The sequence below is a fragment of the Falco peregrinus genome, chromosome 4, assembly GCF_023634155.1.
Source record: "Falco peregrinus isolate bFalPer1 chromosome 4, bFalPer1.pri, whole genome shotgun sequence".
Lineage (NCBI taxonomy): Eukaryota > Metazoa > Chordata > Aves > Falconiformes > Falconidae > Falco > Falco peregrinus.
Window position 1 is genome coordinate 99185537 of NC_073724.1, and position 22046 is coordinate 99207582.

General features: G+C 42.4%; 1 protein-coding gene across 11 annotated transcripts in view; it reads right to left on the minus strand.

Moving 5' to 3' along the window:
- PAN3 (poly(A) specific ribonuclease subunit PAN3) overlaps positions 1 to 18889 on the minus strand; it is an 81975-nt gene extending 63086 nt beyond the window's left edge. For 7 of the 11 annotated variants that reach the window (XM_055802717.1, XM_055802714.1, XM_055802712.1 and 4 more), the window contains exons 1-3: positions 18244 to 18888; positions 12438 to 12578; positions 5394 to 5515 (exon numbers count right to left, since the gene is read on the minus strand). In XM_055802717.1, coding sequence (XP_055658692.1) covers positions 5394 to 5515; positions 12438 to 12578; positions 18244 to 18673 — 693 coding nt within the window. In that variant the 5' untranslated portion in view covers positions 18674 to 18888. Of the gene's footprint in view, positions 1 to 5393; positions 5516 to 12437; positions 12579 to 18243 lie in introns of all 11 variants that reach the window. The other 4 variants (XM_055802721.1, XM_055802720.1, XM_055802716.1 and 1 more) reach the window with 2 other exon arrangements.
- Between the last annotated feature and the right edge of the window lie 3157 nt (positions 18890 to 22046).

The following is a 22046-nucleotide window of genomic DNA, read 5'->3' on the forward strand; positions in this document are numbered from 1 at the left end:
CAACAAGATAGAGGATGAATAAAGCTTTGCTACACATAGTGAGATCTAATTTTACATAGCTTATGGTACAAGACTTAAGTGAGGAGGTTTGCTTTCTTCACAACCACTTCTTTTCACCAAAATACATGAGATATCCTTTGTTCCCTATGTCTCCATATTCCTTGCCCTAACCCTAAGAAAATAAGCATTTCCCTCAGGGTCATTCCTGTGCTAAATGTGTTATCTCAAAATATTTTGTAGTATGTTACAAGGTACTCTATTCATCTTAATACTGTTCTACTGGAACTATTTTTCAAAATATTTCTTTGTAATTTTTAGAGTAATGTTAATTGAACTATAAAAGAAGTCATCTTGCAGAATTAGATTGTCACAACCAAATCATTGTTTAGTTGTCAGATTCTGTGACCTACAAAGGGTAATACCTTTTGCTTTCCTTTTTAAACAACCCAAAACTTGTCTTCCACAGTTAGCGTATTCAGCACCATCTAAAGCAGTCCCACTCAACTGTTTCAGCTGAAGCAACTGGATTTCTTCAGAAAGCATTATGTAAACAACTGCATAATTCCATTTTTAAAATAGCATGTCTGTAGTTGCACTCAGTTCTCAACAGTTAAAAACTGAAGACACTTACAAGCTTCTGTGTTATAAGGAGAGTTTTACTGCTCAACTCCTGCAGATGCAGCAATGGGAACAAAGGTCTTTGTGTTTACTCAGCTGCAAGGCTTTGAAGTGAACATGGTCTCTACTTCTCAGGCTTTTCAAAAATGCTTAGTATACCAAAATTAGCAGAGCAGAAATTCTTCTCCATTACTTGGCCTTGCCAACTTCAACATTGAATATTGTTAGCACCTTTTTTATTTTCATTAGGGTGATTAATTAAAAAGTTGTGATTCTTACTTTCTACATAACCTGCAGTCCAATGAAAGCCATGTAGTTATAAATCTCATCCCACGAAAAATAAGGAAAACCGGATTTCTGTGAAGCAACATGCATGAAGATACCTTCTATTGTTTTATGCTCTTACAACCAAATTGCTCAATTCTAAGAAGACATTAAAAGTTTTAACATCAAGACACTCCTCTATCTCATCCTGCTCCAATACCCTTTTAATATCCCAACAAAATACTACTAAAGCTCCTTCCCACAGCACCTGTATCCTTGATCAAGCCACAAGTTAGTCAAGGGGCAGCACTGATGCCAGAGGAACACAGACACCAGCCAGCCAAGTGGCACACGCAGAGCAGCTGAGGAAACAGCCAAGTGTCAGAGGCATCCCAGCCAGCCAGCTCCTGCCTCTTCACTGCTGGGAAAGCCAAAAAGCAACAAGCTACTTCTTGAACCACACCTCTGACTGTCTCTTGGCAGCTGCAGCTACACTGCCAAAACAGAAAAAGAACAGCTTCGAGGACAGCATGAAGCCTGTGGACCATGTGTTATTCAGGCCTGCTCTGTTATTAGTTAGAGAAGGGAAAAACAGAAAATACATGCTTTGATAAGCTGGAAGCCAATACTGCTAATGCAGTATATAAAAGCACAGCAGATACAGGGAAGAAAAGACAGATGAAACAAAACTGTATTACAGGAAAATGCAAACCAATGAGGACAGGAGACTTAATCAATAGGAAACTAGTAAGTAACAACAGAAGAGGCCAACGGGGGGCAATGAAAGCCTGGTTAACAGCAAAGACCTTTGAGGCAGGAGGCATGGAAGGATGAGGTAAAGAGTTATTTTTCAAAAAGAAAGAAAAAAGAAGAATTAGAGCCATGGCTACTTTAAAAATCTTACCTATTCCAAACTGTACCAAGGATTTTTTGCTCTTTTACCACTGCAAACTGAACATTAATTGCATCTTCACCACTAATCTAACCGCAATTAGATGTTCTAGATCTCTTCAGTATTCTTCAACACATACAAATGAAATCTCAAAGTCAAAAATACCCAATCTGAAGAAATGTTGACCATTAGTCATTTTATTTCTGATCAAAGAAGCACCTCCCCTCCCCAATTCATCATGATATGATACACTTTTACTTTCCTTCCTTTTGGTTCCTTAATTAGCACTGTAACATAAATTACACACTGCAAGCAAAAGCATGATGATTGCAAAATTCTGATACAGCTTTGCTTGAGGGAGCCTGGCTCCACATGTGTTCTGATAACCCAAATATACACAATCACATTCTTTTCAACAAACCTCAGTTTTATGTGCTACACATGACAAACACGTTCTGGAGATTAATTGGGAATAGTCAAGAAGACTCATCGATTGAACCCCTGATGATTATCTTGGAAGGCATCTACTGACTAAAACATGAACTGCAGAAAGTTATCTCATGGTTAAAAGAAAATGAACATTACCCAGAAGACAGTGACTATTGCTATCTTTGCTAGATTGAGGCCAATTAGGCAACTTGAACCAAGCTTTTTACAGGTGGTCATTAACTGTTCCTCACATTCCAGCTGTATAGGTTAGTTTCAAAAACTTTGGGGTCTCTAGTTTGCTAACACTGTTGCAGGGCAGGGGGGGTAAGGAGGGGACGTTGTTTAATTGCCATCCTTTTTCTTCCCATGATTCTACAAAACGCAGACTACTTTCTTCTTTCATAAGGAAAGCATTCCACAAAGTTGGATGCAATAACGTTACCTGCACAGGAAAGCACACTGCCAACTAGCAGTCTTCCCAAGAAGGATGTGAACAGCATGCAGAAATAAGGCATGGAACCATTAGATGAACACTTAATCAACTATCAAATGGATGCTTGTTACACATGCACCATGCATGTTGTGTCCTGCGTAAGAACCGCTTATAATTTTCCCACTGAAAAAAATTATACAACGTAATGAGAAATAAATCTCAATATATAACCTCAAGGCTGCACTATCAACCAAAACATAACATTTCTTTTTGTATCTAATTGTATCTTACTAATGTTTTTCCAGCAGTGTGTTTATTTGCATGTTTGTGCAATTTCCCAGTTTTAAAAAACAAGCTGAAAAAGTTTCCTCACATTGCATCACTCATGCACCTATTTGTGAACTGGACAGATCCACCAGAGATGACCAAGTAATTCATACATGGAACAGATGTTTCATCTGCAAAAGCAAAACTAAGAGCTAGTAAGATATATTACAGAATACTTCTGATGTTTCATCAATGGCAGAACACTAACTTTTCAGTATATTTAGTTTGATTCAAGGACCTGGAGAGAAATAGGCACATGCCCCTACTTCAACCCAACTTTGCATTACGCCAATTTGTTTCTTCGTCCCAATTTCTGTGTATTTCACTTGTGTAATTCCAGTCCCCATTCTGTGAATGTCCCATCAACATCTCTTTGTTTCAGCCTCTTTTCTCAGTCTTTCCTAGCTCCTTATTCACTTATGTTCAGCTCAGTTTCTCTAAGCCCACAGCACGCCTCTTTTCCCTTACACACCCCTCTGCTCCAACTAACACAGATGCAGCTCTTTTTCATTAAATACAGATCCACTTCCATGCTGCTTCAGTCTGAAGTAGAAGAAAAGGAAGGAGAGAAATGAAGCAGATCAGCATTCCTGTTCAGAGTTCAGGCAAGGCCTAGATTAGGCCAGAGCTGTAACTACAAGAATGTACTCAAGCTGGAACACGCCAATGCAGACTACATCATTGGGAAACTATCTAACATCTAGGAAGTCTCCAGTGGGTCTATATAAACCAGTTTTGCAAAGGTTTAATCAACTGACGAAATCTGGGCAAATTTTCAGAGCGAGTGCAGAGGGTATATCCTTGACACAACCACCAATCTATCAGAATTAAAGTCTCTGTTCCAAAACATAAAGCGTTAGCATTATTAAAAGTCACTAAGATTTTTCCCTCATCTTGGTCTCCAAAAGGCTGATAAGGAAAACCACATTCCAAGTGCCTAAAGTTTGTCAGTATGGACTTAATTTAGAAACTGACACACAATCAAAACAGACAGCATTACCAGTTTTACCTATGCAAACTTAAATGACATGATTCAAAGGAAGAAAAAAAATCAATATAAGAATGCTTTTTAAACTGTGGTTTAATGCCTGTAAGCGCTTTCTCAACACTAATGAAATCCTACTTCAGAAGTAATTTTCCTTAGCCTCCAATCAGTAAGAGGCACATCAATTACTTCTCTTTTCTCAAAGAGAAACACAATGCCTCGACTGTAATCTCACAGGCATTAATAAAGTATTTAAAAATCCTATGAGAATCCATGTTAAATGCATGCCTTATTGTCTTTCTAGAAGAAAGTTATAATTAAAAATTTGTGTTTAGAAAGGCAGCAGTGTTTCTACAGAATACAGTTGAAGGATACAAAACAAAATGACTGCACTATTATATGATCTCAGTGATACCAAAACTTGTAACTTACAGCTTCAGTATCAGAGATTAATTTTTTTCTTTTTAAATCATGCATAATTTTTAGTGATAACATTTCCATAATTTTGCAATTCTGTCGAATGAGAAAATCCAGCCTTCTTGAAAACATGCAGTAAAAAATGAAAAGAAAAAAGGGAACACACCTAATTATTTCCCACCTCTCGCTGAGTTATTTTTCAATCCATAATACAGCCACAACTGAGATCAAAGTAAGCTCACAAGGAGAGTTTCCTTGATACAAAAGAAGAGAGTTGTTGTCAGGACTCATTGCAAACTGTTTGACTTGTGCTCTCTTTCATTTACCAGAAACCGGTTTGTTAAACCTTTGAGTACAGGGAGAAACCACCTTCTTTTCAGCTTTTAAAAAGCATAACAGTTTGCGGGAGTTATTATAGTATTTCATGTGTTAACTCAATAGATACTCATTTAGGTTTTCAATACAACAGCCTTTTGCTGTAAATTTTGCATACTACTACCTACACAATAAATTCCACCTCATGGGAGTTCCTATGCCAACATCTACAGAACACTATAAATAAAAGAAAACATTTCAGAAGCTTTAAATGTGAATTCAACATAACTGAACACCACCAGAGACTGAGTTTACAAATTCTGACATTTTTGCCTAGTAATTTACAGTTTTGACAGTTCACATTTCGCTTCAGTGACTTCTGATCTCTGAGACTTTTGAAAATCTGATTTTTACATATTTAGTAAAAGGCTATCAAAATAAGCTATAAGCCTAAAAAGAAATCTAGGAACACAGAGTTAATATATGTAGCAAAGCCCAACACAACAGCTAAGTGTCAATAAAAACAGACTAATTTTAAAGCAATGATACTGTGTCATTTCCACTTGCAAGATTAAAGTGAGTATATACTCAGTATATCCTACAAGATGACACATTCCAGAAGGCTCCATTTTTCCTGCTTCTTGAACAGTTTTCCCTTCTTGGGGTAATGCTAGCCAGAACTAATAAAACACCATACAATTCACTGCTATTACCTGTATCATGGGATACTTTGTTTCAGCGGGACTTCCAAATCCATTAACGCCAATGAAGCTGGTGCTAAAGTAGGAATCTGTGAGACTAGCATCAGCTAACCCACCGCCATCTATTCCAGGAACTAAAACAAAAAAAGAAATACATTTCAGAAAAAAAATCAGTTTACCATGGGTTTATTTGCTAATATTGCTTACATATTTTTTTGGCAGGGGGTAAAATAGGAAAAGGTTGGTAATGCTGTATTTCAAACCTATCTTCTCAGCAAGCAACTAAAAATATGAAAAAGAAACTACGAAAGAGGTTGCTAAATGACAGCATATGCAGCATGAAGTTACAGCACAAATGCAGGAAGAGGCAGAAAAGTGAAAAGCTTTAACAGAGACAACGAGGAGTTTGAACTTCAGAAACAAGAATAACAAGGAAAGTAATTATATCAAAAAGAAAATAAATCAACTAAAAAACCTAGAAGGCAAGCTCATTTTAAGAAAACCTATATTCTTGCATATCCATCTTGGAAATATAACTGTCAAGTAGATTTTTTAACTTGATGTACTGATTCTTTTAAAGGGTAACACAGAAAATGTACACTTACAAATATCTCAAAAAGTTTGTGCTTTGTGTGAAAGGATTTAAAAGCTTCCTCAAGAACATAAGATTATTTTCATTATCTCATACTTCATAAAGCAGCAACAATTGTATGAAAAGCAGCCAAAAGGAGTCTTTAAGACTGAAAGCAAGTGTGAAAGATCTAAGAAATTAATCCCCTGCCTAGAAACAAGGGCCTTGACATACAATTACAGTAGTTTAACTGCAAAAAATTAATTCAATACTACGAAACTATAAAGAACAAAAAAGCAGCAGTCATAATTAACACAGAACACTCAAGCAAGTATTACTTGGATAACAAAAAAAAAGTTTACAATAGTATACACAAGCCTCAGTTCAAATTAAGCTTCCACAAAAACACCCACAGAAAGTTATAAAGACACTAATCAGTACGGCCAGGCCACTGCAAGCCAACAGGCATGAGTAATTGGTAGCTCCAAGGTAGGAAGGCACACATCCAACTCAGAAGAACATCCTGTACCACACTATCCGACTTGAACTTCTGGGAGGACTCATAGCCAGCTGGTGACACCTGGAAACAACTTCCTGATCCTAATCCTCAAAGGAAATAAAATGCAACTTTGTGGCTGAGCTAAAGGAACACTGACTATAACCCCTCAAAATTTAATCAGAATGGGAATTTTCCCTCCAAAAGAGACTACATAACCTGGTGAGCCATTTCCATGCTGTAGGCACAGGAAACAGCAAAAGAAGTACAGCCAGATGAAGTCATAGGAAGGGCTGGAAGAGGAGAATGACTGTCAGTAGCCATACTACAAACAGAAGGAAAGACTGCCCAGCTGCACTCCCTGAGCCTGGAGCTCTATCAACTAGCCAGCCAGGGGTAAACACCAACAGCACCTCAAATGAAGAGCTGTATGTGAAAGATATGAAATAAACTGAATACCTCTGTGGCAATCTATATCAGCTTTGCAAGCAAAAAATATTCTTGCTGCCAACTCTAGAACATTATCTGTATACTCTGCAGGTTTGAGAGAGACACCTAAGAAACTTTAAATATGCCAATTACTAACAAATTGCAACATAATATTTTTTTTAAGTTTTAAAAGTTAGTTTTATTTTCCTATTCTTTTAGTTCCCTCCACTATGCGTGCCCTAGATGCTTCTTCATAATTTCAAAAGAACAGCCAGCCACATACAGAAACTTCAGAAGTCCTCTTGCTACAGCCCTAAAAAAGACAAAGCTTTTTGTATTTGTCCTTTAAATGTCTGTCCCTCTTTTGCCTTCATTTAGGTAATGTACATTCAAAAGCCTAAGAAAAGTATTTATGGTTGAACTATTGTATCAGGGAAAATATTAATCAGGGAAAACGTCTGCAGTAATGCCAGTTACTGTCTCATCCTGCCTGCTACAGTCAGTCTCTAACTCACACTGTCAAGGTTAACATTTTAACACAAGCATTTTCAGGCATCATGAAAAATACTAGGACTCATTCACACAAGAAAACAAAAAGATGGTAAATCCGTGTTTAATTAGGAGTAGTTTCAGTCTGGTTTGCCCATAAATTATTCACAGTTCACATTTTTTTATTTATCCTAAAAATGCATTTCCAATATAGCTTTCTCTGCCTGCATTCCAGCCATTATCAAAAACTGCTGCAGTTTTTATGTTACATCTTGACTGTAAAAGACCAAAGAGAAACTGTTTCATTTCCAGGGACAACTGTCATTTCAAGGTACACTATATAATTTCCGCAGTATAACTGCTATTTCATCTTACACTTCTGTCAGAAACTCCAGATTCTATCCAATTTTTAACGAACTAGTGACTCCTTCAAATTACACCAACAGCTTTACAAACCCTTCAGCCCCTGTTGAAGAAATAAGCAGCACCCAATTCTTTCTGCTTCTCACACTGCTTCTCACACTATGCTAGAGCCAATGTGAGAACCCACATACCTTCATTTCTCCATTCAGCACATACAGTTAATACACAATATCCTTACAGCTGGAAAGAGGAAAGCAAAGCCTTGCAAATTTTGCCACATTCAGCAGCATGGCATGTGAAGAGCCCCCTTGGTGCAAAGAAAACCCAGAGCTGACCTCCACTAACTCCAGACAGCTGGTACAGCTGCAGTCACCCATTATCTCCAAACAAAGCACTGGAACTGCTGCCGGCAGCCTTGCTAGGGCACAAGTACGGCACCAGATTGCTCTGCTCCTAGTCTGGCTGAAGCATCCTCAGTGCCAGGCAACTCAAGTTGCAAGCAAGAGCAGGCTTCAGGCAGCAACCCCAGAGCTGAGCAAGGCTGAAGATGCTGCTGGGAATTACACTGCTACCTTTCTACTGCTGGTATTTGTTATGCAAGCCTACTCAAAGCACCTAAAGCTGCTCAAAGCTACAATTTAGGCCTTCTGCTGGGACACAGATATCTAACTGGGCACTCCAGATAGCAGAAGCTACTTCAGAGTATTTTCTGTTCTCTACCTGTGTGAAGAACACGTCTCTACTGACGTGCAATGGTTTGGCCATACCAATCAGCCTCCTTGTGCCATTAACTACAAATTACTGTACTCCAGTGCCGCTCCAGTACCACTCAATTCTATTGGTACCATAGCAATTTCAAGATGGCCTTCAACTATGAGGCTTTCTGTTGCATACCTCTAGCAGAGGGGTCCAAGACCACCAAAAAAATTCTTCAGGAACAATCGAAAGAAAACCATCAGAAGTAAGCTCAGTGGAACAGAGGGCAGTTTTCTTGGCAGTAGCTCATATTTGGAACAGAATACTCTAGAAGCGGTAAGTATAACTATTGCCTTCAGAAGAAAACGCAACACTAGCTTCCTTAAACTAACTTCCCTATAGTAACAAGCAAGAAAATTAAGACTAACAGAAAAAATGCTGCTTACATCAATACAAAGGGAAAAAAAGAAGAAAGTAATTCCTGCATTGTCTGTAGAATCAAGAAAGTGTTCACAATGTACTTCATTTCTGTTAAAGAAGGACATTCAGCTGTTACAGTGATGAAACGTCAGCAAACACCTAAACAGCCAAGGCAGTTTTACTGTATTTGGCACCTGGCCTTCTCCATGAGAGGTAGGTGGCTTTTATCCTCCTTCTGCCAAACATTTGGCAAATCATAAATTCTCACTTGCTTCTGGAAGCCCACAATAGTTCAGAGCATGAAAAAAAGAGAAGTGATTTATCATAAGCAATCCACAGGAGAAGGTCTTCAGAAGTGACCACACTTCACCACATGAGCGGTGTGGTATTAAAAAGAATCAGAAGTCTCAACTGGAAAGAGAAGACCTTAGTCCTTAGAAAGTTTTTATTCCCCTGTGTTTACTAATTTACATCAGACCCTACATTCAATATGCCTGTCCAGATCTTCCCTATATAACAATTGCAAGCACACACTTTCAAACACTCTGCACACAACATTATTAGAATAACAAATAAAAAACTTCCTATGAGGTTTATGTCTTTTCTCTTTTAAAGCATCAATTATAACTTCAGGTAAGTAAGTTTTGACAATTTTAGGAAAGTCTTGAATTGGCTATTTTTGTCAAAGGAATGTGTGTTTCTGTTGTGTAACAGTACTACCCATGCACTGAAATTGTGTATGTTTTCAACAGGCTCTTCCTTGGAGAGAAGCAACAACTTCCTTACAAAAGTAGAAAGGTTGACTAGGCAGATCTGAGAAGAAAAGACGGATGTGTGAGGGAACAACTAGGAATCCAGCGGGGGGAAAAAAAAAAAAATACTAACTTGTTATGTAAGCACACATGTGAAAACAAGAAGAAACATCTAAATTCCGTCAATATTAAAGCCAGAAGTTACATCCTGGCAATTCTGGAAAGAAATTAAATCAAACATCTTGAGAAATTCAGAAGACTTTTTCTACTTTTTATACACACTATCTTAGTAATTTTTTGCTTGGTGAGTAACACTGCAGCTTAATGTGACAACTGCAATTAAAAATAAATATCTTCTTATATAATTCTTCTCCCACAGAATTTTAGCAGAAAGTAGGCTTCCCATCAGATGCAGGCACCAAAGATGAAAAAAAGCAGATAGTTATTTTTGCATCACTTATTACAAAGACATTTTTCAGGAACAAAGGAGCTCATCACAGCTTAAGTGCTTGAGTACTACTGTGATATACTCAGCATACATGCTTCAACAGAATCAGTGGGTTTCAGTTGGTTTTACTTTAATGCTCACTTTGTCTAATACTTGCACTATCTGAATACCAATACTATCTGAAAAGATGGCATTTCTGCTGTTTTCTTTCTAACATTTTACTAACCAGTAAACAAGTACTAAGATATCCTATACTGCTTCTTTCATGAACTTAGTATCAGCACTGATCTCAGAAACTGTTCTTAAGAAAAGGATCCTTTACAGTAACGTATATACAAAAATGAATGGGCTGGCTAAAGAAAGATCACAATGGATTTTTGTTGATATATTTTTCAAAGCAACAATTTAAAGATTTCTGGTAAGGTAATAAAACATGAATTGGAATAATTTCATTTTGCTGTTATCACTGCTTAAAAAACTGTGCTATAATTATTTTTACGCTGGGAAGAGACTTTACATATAGAAGTAATCTTGATCTAAACTCCCAGCACTGCAACAGTGCAGGCACTTCTCACCTCAACACAGCCTGGTAAACTGGATCATAGGCTTATTGCATACATGTGCACACCAAGGACAAGGTGTTATCTCAGATACATACAAAGCAGTAAAAACTACAATGCTGTATCTCCAGTGGAATTTTACACAAAGATAGCTATCCTAATATTGAGACAAGAACAATAAAACTTTTGTACAAAGCCTATCTATGGCAAGTCATTTAAGATTTGTGTTCTTTTAGTCTCCTAGAAGCACTGAGGCATCAGAGGGGCTTATGCTTGTCCTACTTTTTTCATACTGACATGTTTGTATCAAGAAATAATCATGTGCTTGTGGTGCTAACCTCACTTGTACAGCTCTTAACAGCTCACAAGCAGGATACATACTACAACATGCATCTCAGTGTTACTGTCCCTGCAGTGCCACTACTGTTGCAACTCATTAGGGGAAGTGGATTCTCTGGTGGTTTTATGGCTCCCATTTAATGCAATGTTTTTGAAACAGACTAGGAATCACTGAAATAGACAACAGACAAAGAAAGTGAATGACACCCCTCAGGCATGAGAGGCAAAAGTAAAAGTGCACGCCTGGGTTACGATGCCATGACTGAGAGTGCAGTTGGAGGGCAGACAGCACAAATGAACCAAGTTGGCTGAAAGGCAGACAGGAAGCAAAACAGTTTAGGAAATGCTGCCTTATTTACAAATACTCCCACTAGGCGATGAGATATTCATGGGCAAGCAAAGGAAAACAGCAATTTTTACCATAATATTCAGTGACTGGGCTTTTTTTTTTTTTTTTTCATTTATCTCACATCATAGAAGTCTCTTATAAAGACTGAAAACAAGGATAGGTGCCATCCTTCTCTTCTGTAAAAATGTTGGCACAGAGTCTAGAGCAGCAAGACTCCTTGTGATGGACCAAGTCCAAAAGCACAGCGATAAAAAAAATTAAAATTGTTTCTTTTGAAAGAGTCATCAGAACTACTGTTACCAGAGACTGCAATTCAAAGTAATGCAGTTCTTTACTATGATAGCTTTCAGAGCTAAACCTCTCCAAAAGCTTTCATAAGTCCTAATATATTGCATGAAATTATTGAATAAACTGCATCAAATTTTTCAAAGCACACATCTTTAAGGTTGTGCTCTTAGCCTCCCTGTACTTAAAATTGAACTTGTTTTTGTATAAATAGTTGTATGAAATGCGTGCAGATAACCTGAACAGAACATTACAACATTTTTCACAGCAATGGAGGAGAATGTATAAAAGGTTTTGCTGCCAATTGCATTAGACCAAATGAAGTTGAGGGAGTCTACCCACAGACTACAGCAGTTGCTTATCACATAAACAACCTGACAACTCCTCACTGCTCTCACTTTGTGTATCTGTACTTTATTTCTAAATCTCCATTCTCAAATTAAAAGAAAAACAGGTCAGGAGTAAAAGGCTGTCAGAAGTTAAACTAAAAAATACGAGTAAGTTCTAAGCACAAAATATTTTTGAAAATCAAACAAAACAATCACATAATCAGAACTTTTTAACTCCTGAAAGACTCATGGAATGAACACACGCCGCGCGCGCACACACACAGAGCGTGATCTATTCCAACGCATCTCTAATACACAATGATTCACCACGCCATTTTTCTGGCGATGTAATGCTTTACGTCTTTACTAGAAAGCAACAGATCAGGAAAACATCATCCACATCAGCTTACTATCTAAATCCCTCCACTGACCCCCTTTTCATCAGCTGCCTCGCAACCAAGATTTTTTTTCTGCTTTTGAGGTTCTACAGAAGCGCTTCTGCCTGTGTTTATCACCCCACCCTCACTTACCATTTTTCCACTTTTCCCGCAGCAGTCTAAATTTGCTTCTAGGTGGTTCCTTACACATGGAACTCTTTCTGAGCTGGTCCCCAAGGTCACTATTTTCTGGGCACTCAAATCCTTCCTGAAGGCCCACTCCTACAGTGACACCTACAAAAAATCAGTTATCTAATACCTGCTAGATAGAAACTAAATGGGGATGCTCTGTGTCTTAAAAAAAAAAAAACATTATCAAAACTTTAAATATTCAGATATTGCATATAGAGTTTGCTCGCATAATGTAGCTATCACACACGCACACTCCTTTTCATCTTTGCCTTTGGAGCAGAAAAACAATTTCAACAGTAATAGTGCTTTCTTTACATTCTTCAATACCAAATACAGGGTGGGTACTACCAGAAACAAATAATTACCAGTACTCCTCAGGTATCTGTAATTCCTGTGGAATATTTGGACTTTGAATGATTTCCCGTACAAAACCAAAAACCCACAAAGTATATAAACAGATACAATCCATTTCAAAGCCAATTAATAGTGTATTCCATTTTTAAAGTTTCATATGCTATAACTGCCCCTCAGAATCCCGTATAACTTGGCAGTTTGAAAATTTTTTCCTTCCCTCCTTTCTTTTTCCTTAGGTCCCCCCAATAATTTTCCTTCTTATTTCACTTCCACATGAAACACATAAAAGCAAAAATAAAGTCCACATCTATAATTTCCCGATTTCTGGAGCTGACACATAAGACACAAAGTGATTAAGTGAAATCAGTACTTTTCATTTTCTCCCATGTATCTCTAACTGGTTATTGTTTTTACTCTTCAATTCTCAATTGTCTCTAACTGTCTCCAAATGTCTCTTCAATTCCTGGAATTGTCTTCCCATTTCTTAAAAATATTCAGAGTGAAACAAGATGAAAATTGTATCATCTATCAACTCCTGGAAAAGGCACCAGGAAAATTAAAAGGGAAACATCTCTGTAAAAAAGAAAACCGAGGTATACAACAACTAATACAGCATCACTTGCAAAAAGTACAAACAGATTTGGAAAAAGAATTCTAACCATACACCTCTACTAGCATACCTTTTTTCTGTACACAAGCAAAGAACATACTAACCCAGGGAAAAGCAACCACTATGTGACATACCACAACTATACTTTTAAATGTAAGTTTGAGGTAACTGCCTGTTTCTAAATACTTCAAGCTGTAAACACTGAAATGCTACCAAAGATAAGAAAAATCCATATTTAGAATAATCCTGACCATTGTTTCATTGCATTAAGAAGTGTAATCCAACAGATTACCTTTAATATCTGTTTTGCTGAATAGCTTATCTTTCCTTTTATTCTGTGTCCACTGTATCATTTTGTTTAAAAGCAATGGACTGGTAAAGACCTAAACACCTTTTCAAAAGCTGAAAGTATACAAATGTATAGGCCTTTCCACCCCAAGCCTCGCACATTTATGGATTTCACAAAACCTAAGCAGTAATGCTCACTAAGCTCACCACCAAGCGATTGCACAGAGTTGCTACAGAGATGGCCACGATCCATCCACTGCTGCTGCGACAATCCACATCACACACGGGTGGTGGGCTACAAAAACAGCCATAATGCTTTTATGAGGGTAACTCAACACAACCCAAGCCTTGACACCCTTTTTCCACCACCTCACAGGCTGACAACAAAGTCTCCTCACAGACAAGCTTTCTCAGCAGCCGGGGTGAAACACAGAGCAAGGCCGCTTGGGGAAGCATTTGCGGGCACCTCGTAGAAACGCAGGCCTGTTATCTCAGCAGATTTCCTAGGCGGGCTTTGAGAAAGGCTTTCTGGTAGAGGACCAGATGTCTCTGGAGGCGAGGGTGTGCTAACCCCGGGCACGGGGCTCCCCGGCGGCAGCAGCACCGCCGCCGTGGCCAGCTCCACCGCGGCAGCCCCCGGACAGCGGCGCCCACCCGCTGCTGCCACCGCCGGCCCCCGGAGCACCGGGCGCTCCGCGGCTCGCTCGCTTCTGTAGGAATGGCAGACGAGGTGACATGAGCGAGTGCTATGTATCATGTACTTGATGGCAAAAACCGGGATGGGAGTTAATAAATGCTTAGAGCCATACCTCAGCTTCTATCTACTAACATACAGTACAAGGTCTACCTGCGAAAAAGTATTACATCTGTTAAAGTACCAGAAAGCTAACAAATACAGTTGCAGTCACCTGTGCAACTTTAACTTGTCCACTTCTGTATAGACATGACACATTTTAATGCCACATTTTTCTCTACCCTCCCTCACACAGCATCAAGAAGGGACAGTGCCCTTAGGAACGACCCAGCAGCATGCTGCAACACAGGCTGGTCTGCTTCTAACAGAAGTCAGGAAGTGCCAGAGAACAGACACAAGAGAAATTTTTCATGCTGTTATGCCCCTTACCCATCCTTCCCCTGGCTACTCCTTAAAATCCTATTAATCAATCAAATCTTTTCCCCTAAATGCCAAGCAACAGTCATTTCCCAACCTCTGCTCCTTCTACAGCCTTCTCTGAATTGGTACTACTGCTCCCTGGGCTGACACTCAGGACATGCATCTATTAGAAAAGAACCACGTACAGATTTTGGCAACTAAGAAATCTGGAGGAAACTTATTTCTGTTCCCTCCCCCCCACCCCCTTTTTTTTGTCACTGAAGTCCTATATTGTGCTATAAGTCCTATACTTTTTTTTTTTTTAATCAAACTAGACAGTTAATACCAGATACATTTCCAATTTTGTAGATGGTCAGCTAGCCACCTTACATAGGGAAGGTGAACCATGCAGAAGGCTGAGTTCTCACAGCTCTGGGGGAAGAAGGAACAGTGCTTTGAACACATATACTCCAAGTGTCAGTTTTTGAGGGGGGGCGGGGGAAGTGGGCAGCAGTGCTGTCTTCTGAGAGCAGGCAGAGCTCATTGGCATGGTCAGCCTTGTTCCCCAAGAACATATAAAGCCGCACAGCCAGGCCAAAGCCACGTTTAGCCCACTACCTCATCTCTGATGCTGGACGGCAGCAGATACGTGTACAAAAGCATGAGCATGAGGCAAGGATTTCCCAGCAGGCTCTCAGCTATATGCGGGGAAAGATAAGTCTGATTCAAAGATGATTTTTTTCACATTTAATAATCTTAAGCAGAGTTTTCTTCCAAGAATATGTGATCGCTTTTGGAATCCCTGGCAGATGTTAGTATCCAAAACATCTACAACACAGAATTGCTTAACCACATGTCATGCAAGATACTTCTTGTTAGCTCTGAGGATGTCACCTGCTCATTCTACCCCATACCTTCATATTGAAACACTTCTACACTGGAGTATTTCTTGTGTTTTCACCATTCATCTCCTTATCACTCAACATTCCTATCACCTATGTTGTAAAAATATGTTAGTATTTGGGGAGCCTTTGTGATTACCACAGGAAAACCTGTAAGTAAATTAATAATCCTGTAGTCAGAGCAGGATTAGAGTAACACTCATGTTAGAATGAGGCACTGACCCACTTTTAACAATAAATAGGACTACATAGCTAATTAGTCAATGAGCATTATCTGCTCTGTGCACTGAATGAGGCTAGGGTCCAGTGAGGAAGGAAGAAGAGAAGACAGCATCCAACAACTAAAAACCACCAAATACTTCTGAATTAAGGAAGACAGTCAGTAAGACTGTACAGTCAGGTGATTTTTGGTAACTCCCAATTTCATGTTCATAACCTCAGAGCTTTATTATTTAATGCAACTTTGTGTATTACTTCCTACATCCATAGAAATAATTCTTTCATTCCATCCACTTGGAAATCCCACTATCAGCACCATGGCTCATCAGCAAGGTAAAGATTTTGGATACTAGCTTGTCAGTACCTACACAGATCAACTCCAGATTTTGAACAACTATTTTCCTTGGTTTACAGCTACACACCAAAGCAAGGAAGTTTAAATATGAAACTGGGCCCACTCCCTGGCTCTTCAATTCCTCTCTCCTCACCCTTTTTCCCTAGATAGTCTCCTTCCTTTCAGATTTTCTTCTACCAGTCCAAGCTTTTGCCTCCTATAATTTCAAGTGAGGTGCCTTTCCCAGCAGGTAATCACTGGTAGCAATGGAATGGGTTTGTCCATTCTTGGTGCCCTCACTCTTCACAATGGGTATGACTGCATATAGCTCTATGTAGTTTTACACCTCTAATACATTCAATAGAAGCAAGTTCTTCAAATTTAACTGCTCAGCAGTATCAGCCTCTGAGCACAAGCAAATTCTGAGGTTTTTTGGGTTTGGGGTGGTTTTTTTTCTTAGGTTTCAGTCTTGGGCAAATTTTGGAACTCCTTTTTACAAGAACAGCCTTCATATACAAGATTTTACCCCCAAGCCAAATTATGCACCCTCTCCCCAAGCCTGAATCCCCTAGTTGAACAGATTTTGGTGATTTCCTTTTGCATAGGGAAAAAGTGTATTTCATGCCTAACTGTGTCCAAAAGAAAAATGATCAAAGATCAACTTATTGCTGCTGAATCTCTCCAGGATATTTCTACCTGTAAAAAAAAAGTAAAAGGCAAGAAAGACTTTAGCTTCAACACCTGAAGTTTGACAGAATGATCAAAATCTGAAAATAGTGTCTTTTAACAGGAAGCATTAAGCAATTTTATATTATAGGCTCCTCCTGGAACAGTAGGCATGACAGTGCTGTGTTAATGTAGACACTGACAAGCTACCAACTACAGAGATAATACTGCTCAGTGGCACAAGCTCACCACACCTGGCAAAACAGCAGTTGCAGGTTCCTGAAACACGTCTTAAGCACTAAAAACCTACATACAGGATGTTCAGCATGGCTGCATCCTAATTTCAGAAAAAATATGGTTGTGAGCATTTAGTAGTCAAGTAATTTAATGTAAACAAATGCCAGGTTTATGACAGAGATCAATAACGCAACCAAGCTCAATATACTCATACGAAGGGACATGACGCTCCTGAAAGAGCACATTTTCCTAGCTGCCAAGTGCTGCTTTACCTACAAAAAGAATTATTATTAAAATCAGCTCACTGCAAACACCATCCAACTATTGCACCGCACGGTAGGAAGATGCATACATAACCAAGCAGGAGCAGCAATGCTGCTCTGCACGGCAACCTGAACTTTCAGCATTTGAGAAGGGGCTGCATAGGAAAGCTAAGGGGGGGGGGAAGGGGGGAAGGGTTAGAAGCAATTTCTGCTCACAGTAGCAGATAAGGGAGATGCACACAATACTTTATAAAACTATTTTATATATTTTTAATGTAGCATTTCAGCCGGAGCACTTAAAACTTCTAAGAGCTGAAACTCGGCATAGGTTGCTTGGAAGACCCCATGCAAGGGTACTGCTCGAAAAAGCCCTGCCTCCCTGACTCGGGGCACCGGGGTGCAGCGAGCCGGCACCCAGCCCAGCGCTCAAGCGACCGAGAGCTGCTGCCCTCTCCCAGCCGTCCCGGGCGCCCCCTCCCACGCACACACACACACCTGCCCGCTCCTGCCCCTCAGCACCGGCCGGGTCCCTTCACCGCGCCCCAGGGCGGCCGGCACAACCACGTCCCGCCCGCCGGAGACCGCCGCGGCGCCCAGCCCCGGCGGCAAGGCAGCGGGCCGGGAGGGCGACCCGGGGACCCCCGCCGCCACCATTGCTGTTGTTATTTGTTTCCGGTAGCACCACAGCGTGTCGGGGAGCAGGAACAACGCGCCGACCGCCCCCCACCCCCACCCCCCGCCGCCCCCCCCTCGGCAGCGCCCCCGCCCCACCCCACCCCCGGGCCGCCCCGCCGCACTCACTCGCCAGCCGCGGGCCATCCAGCCCCCCGCCGCCGCCGCCTCCGCCGCCTCCCGCCCCCAGCTCGGCTTTCTTAGGCCCCACCGCCGACGACGACGGGCCCGGGCTAGCCCCGTGCGGCGGGTAGCCAGGCCCGCCGGCGGCGGCGGCAGCGGCCGGGGGGATGCCGAGCGGGAGCCCGCCGAGGGGGGCGGCGGGCCCCGGGCCGGCGGGGGCGGCGCCCGGCTCCTCATGCAGGAACTGGCACTCCTCGCCGTAGAAGCAGGTCTTGTCCTTGGCGTAGTAACGGCAGAACTTCAGCTTCACGGCGCCGCCGCCACAGCCGGCCCCCGCCCCGCCGGCCGCCGGCCCCGCCACGCCGACCCCCGCCGCCGGCGGCGGCGGCCCCACCACCGGCGACGGCGACGAGCAGGGCAGGCCGCTGCTGTTCATGGCAACCGCCCCGCCGCCGCCGCCGGGGTCGGCACCATGGGGAAGGAGGGCGGGAGGGAGGGGGCGGGGAGGGGGAAGGGGCGCGGGAACCGCCGTCACCCCGGGCTCCGGCTCCGGAAGGGGGAGGAGGGGGCGACTCCGCGCCTCTTAAAGGGGCCGCGCGGCCCGCGGCGGGGGCGGCGGCGCCTCCTCAGTGGTCCCGGCGCTCGGGGTTGTTTATGCCATTTTCCTCTTCCTGAGCGGCCGCACGGACGCGCCTGCGTCGGCGCGGGGTATGCTGGGTAGCGCCGCCGGGCCCGGGGCCGGGGCCTGGGCTGAGGAGGGGACGCCGGCCGCGGCTGGCGGGAGCTGTCGGAAGAGCGGCGGGCGTGAAGCGCGAAGCCTCCGGCGGCCGAGAGCGGTGTCCGGCGGGGCGAGGGAGGCGGGGGGCCGGCGGGGAGCGGGCCGGCTGTCCAGCCGCCTCGGCCGGGTTGGGGCGGGCGTTAACCGTCCCGCGAGGCGCCAGGCGGCCCTCGGGCCACCGCGCTCGGCCCGCCTTAATGCCCGTTTCGACGGGACAAACGGCGGGCGCGGGTGACCCCCGCAAGGCAGAGCTCGTGCCCGGGGCCGCTCGGCTCCCGTGGCGTCTGTCAGGCCGGTTCTCCTGCCTTTTCCCCATGGCGGGGCGGAGTACCGGCGGTCCAAGCCGAATCGGAACCGTTATTTCCCCCCCCCCCCCGAAAGCCCGGTACTTTCCTGCTGAAACAGGCGGCAGACCGGTCGCTTTTCCCTGCCTGCTGGCGTAACGGGAATGCAGCCTGAGGGGTTCTCCCTCTCCAGGAGCAAATTGGTGGGCTGGCTGTTTTTAAGGGGGATATTTGAAGTGCTTTGCCCTAAGCGGGGAGGATTTTGTTACGTGGGTTTTCAGTGCCATTTACAAAGCTACTCAATGTGCATTTTTAAAAATTTTTTCCTCGATCAAATTGTTGGCATAGCTTGTGATGCAATCACTGAAATAACGTGTAAATGGTGGCAAAACCGTCATATGTTAAAGTGCACTTGACATTATTTTGGTAGGAAAAATAGTTACTGTAGAATTAAGAATACTTTTTGTCTGTCATAGTCTTATTTAAAAATGAAAAGAAAATCAGGGCCTGCCTCCAAGATGCTTTGACAGTTTGTGCAAGAAGGAATTTGAAAAATAACGAGTGAGCTTTTAAATGTCAGATTGGAACAAACTAAAAGTCTGTCTTCCTCCGATAAAGTCTTTAAAGACTTTAAGAAGTAAGCATATCTTAAGCTGAAGTCTCAAGATCACCATTTTTGTAGTCAGAAGTGCAGCTTCTCCAAGCTTATGAACCAGCAGAGGAAAAAAAGGTGGTTGCTCTGCAAAAAAAAGTTGGACAGAAAACTAGAGAAGGGCAAAGCTACAAAAGTCGGGACCTAGTTCTAGCCTGGTATCCTGAAAATATCTGAAAATTACTTTCTGGTATCATCTATTTGTCATTTCCCCAACAATTTTCAGCCTTTTGCTTCCTTTCAACTGTATGGCAAAGAGCTCACAGATTCTGTGTTCCTGCAGGTTTAGGAAAGTAGGCAAAAAGGCAGAAAGACCCTCTCAGTTTCTCCTTGAAATATCTGAGTAGGAGCTCAGACAAACCACAGGAGATTCCACAGGGAGGAGGCTCCTTGTAAACACCTCAACCATGGGAAATGTTTCAGTCCCAGCTTGCACCTTCTCAGACAACCAAAATCGGTTTGTCTCAGTACACAGATCAGGGGTGGCCCCAGCTGCTTTAGCTGAGGTGCCCACAGTGCTACCTAGAGCCCCCTGGCATTAGTGTTACGCCTCTAAGGAGTGAAACCAAGGGCTTCCTAGCACTGTGAGCTGTTGCGGCTACATGCAGGTGCCCACAGCTGCTGTAGTGGGAAAAGGGGGAGCCTGGGAGTACGTTGTTTTCTCTTGCTTTATCCTACTCATCAGTGTCCTGGAGAGATGCCAGCACAGGGCAGAGATCTCGGACAGATGGGGCCTTTGGATTGTATAGGTTCATAGAGGGGAATGAAAGACAGAAGATGTTGTGTTGAGGTAATGCCAGGTGTAGGGAGAGAGAGGAACCCACTGTCAACTTCTGCTGAAGTCGGGTTATCAGCAATCTATTACCCTTTATTACAGGTATGATGTCCCCTGGAAAAACATCCCTTCCCTCCAAAAAGGTCAGGCTGAGTGGACAAGTTATATGTGCATGTGAGGAGGTTGGAAGGGGCCACAGAAAGGTGTTAGTAAAGGGGGAGGAAAAATCTCAGCTTTCACCCAGAGCTTTTCCAAGCTCTGTGGATCTTTTATCCAGAGCTTTAATACTGTGGATTTAATAGTATCAAGTTATCTTACAAGAGATTTCATGATACATAGGGTAATACTTTTTCTGGGTAAACTGGTTGAACATGAATTCTTCCAAGCAAAGACTTCAATTGCATAGCCACTCCCATCACTGAAGTGTATTCTAACCTGTGTTTTCAACCTTGTGAATCTGCTTTTCCCACAGCTCTTTTGCTGATCCATGCATATGTCTAATATTACATATACACAGTGAGGTTAGGAACAAGGACACATATGGGCTTGTGTATACACAACCTGCATTTTTTCTGTCTGCATGATGTAGCTTGGGTTGCAAACATTCCCAGTGGATGTGGGAAGAATGAGATAGTGGACTGGGCAGTAGCATGTGATCCTGCCAGCCAGAGTGCCCAGATAGCAAGGAGACGTGCGGTATGGTACAAAAGGTGTTTGTGTTCTCCCACACCAAAGTTGGTTTAAGTGCTGTACCTGAGCCACTGAGCATCAAACCGGCTTGGAAACATCCCTCGTCTTTTCTACGTTCTCTTGGCCAGCAGAGCAGAGCCAACAATGGGAAAAGGCTCAAGATGGTACGAGCCTCTTTTTATGGCTCTGGCAAGTTCTCACCTCTCCTGCGTCTTCCTTTCTTTTAACTATACATGACGACTTGGCCTGAAGACTGACCTGCAGCTATTGAATGTCCATATGGGAGCCTGACACCTTCTCATTAATCATTACCATGTGGTCCCCTCCAGAATTTTATTTTTATTGCTTGTTCCTGCTTGTCAACCAGAGCACTGAAGAATCCTGCCTGCCATTCACTATCTGCTTGAACTTCCTCTGCTGCCTCATGCAGTGCATGGAGGTTTATTGGGCATTCCTGCAGAGCAGTGATTGACGATGTTGTCGTTTGTTTCACAAAACTAGGTCCCCTGTTAATTGAAGCTGGCACCTATATGGAGAGCGGTGCTGTTCCTGTCCTGGGCACATACCCAGATTTACTTTGCATGAGATCCAGGGAACAAGATGGAGGAGAAACAGATAGATACCCCTGGG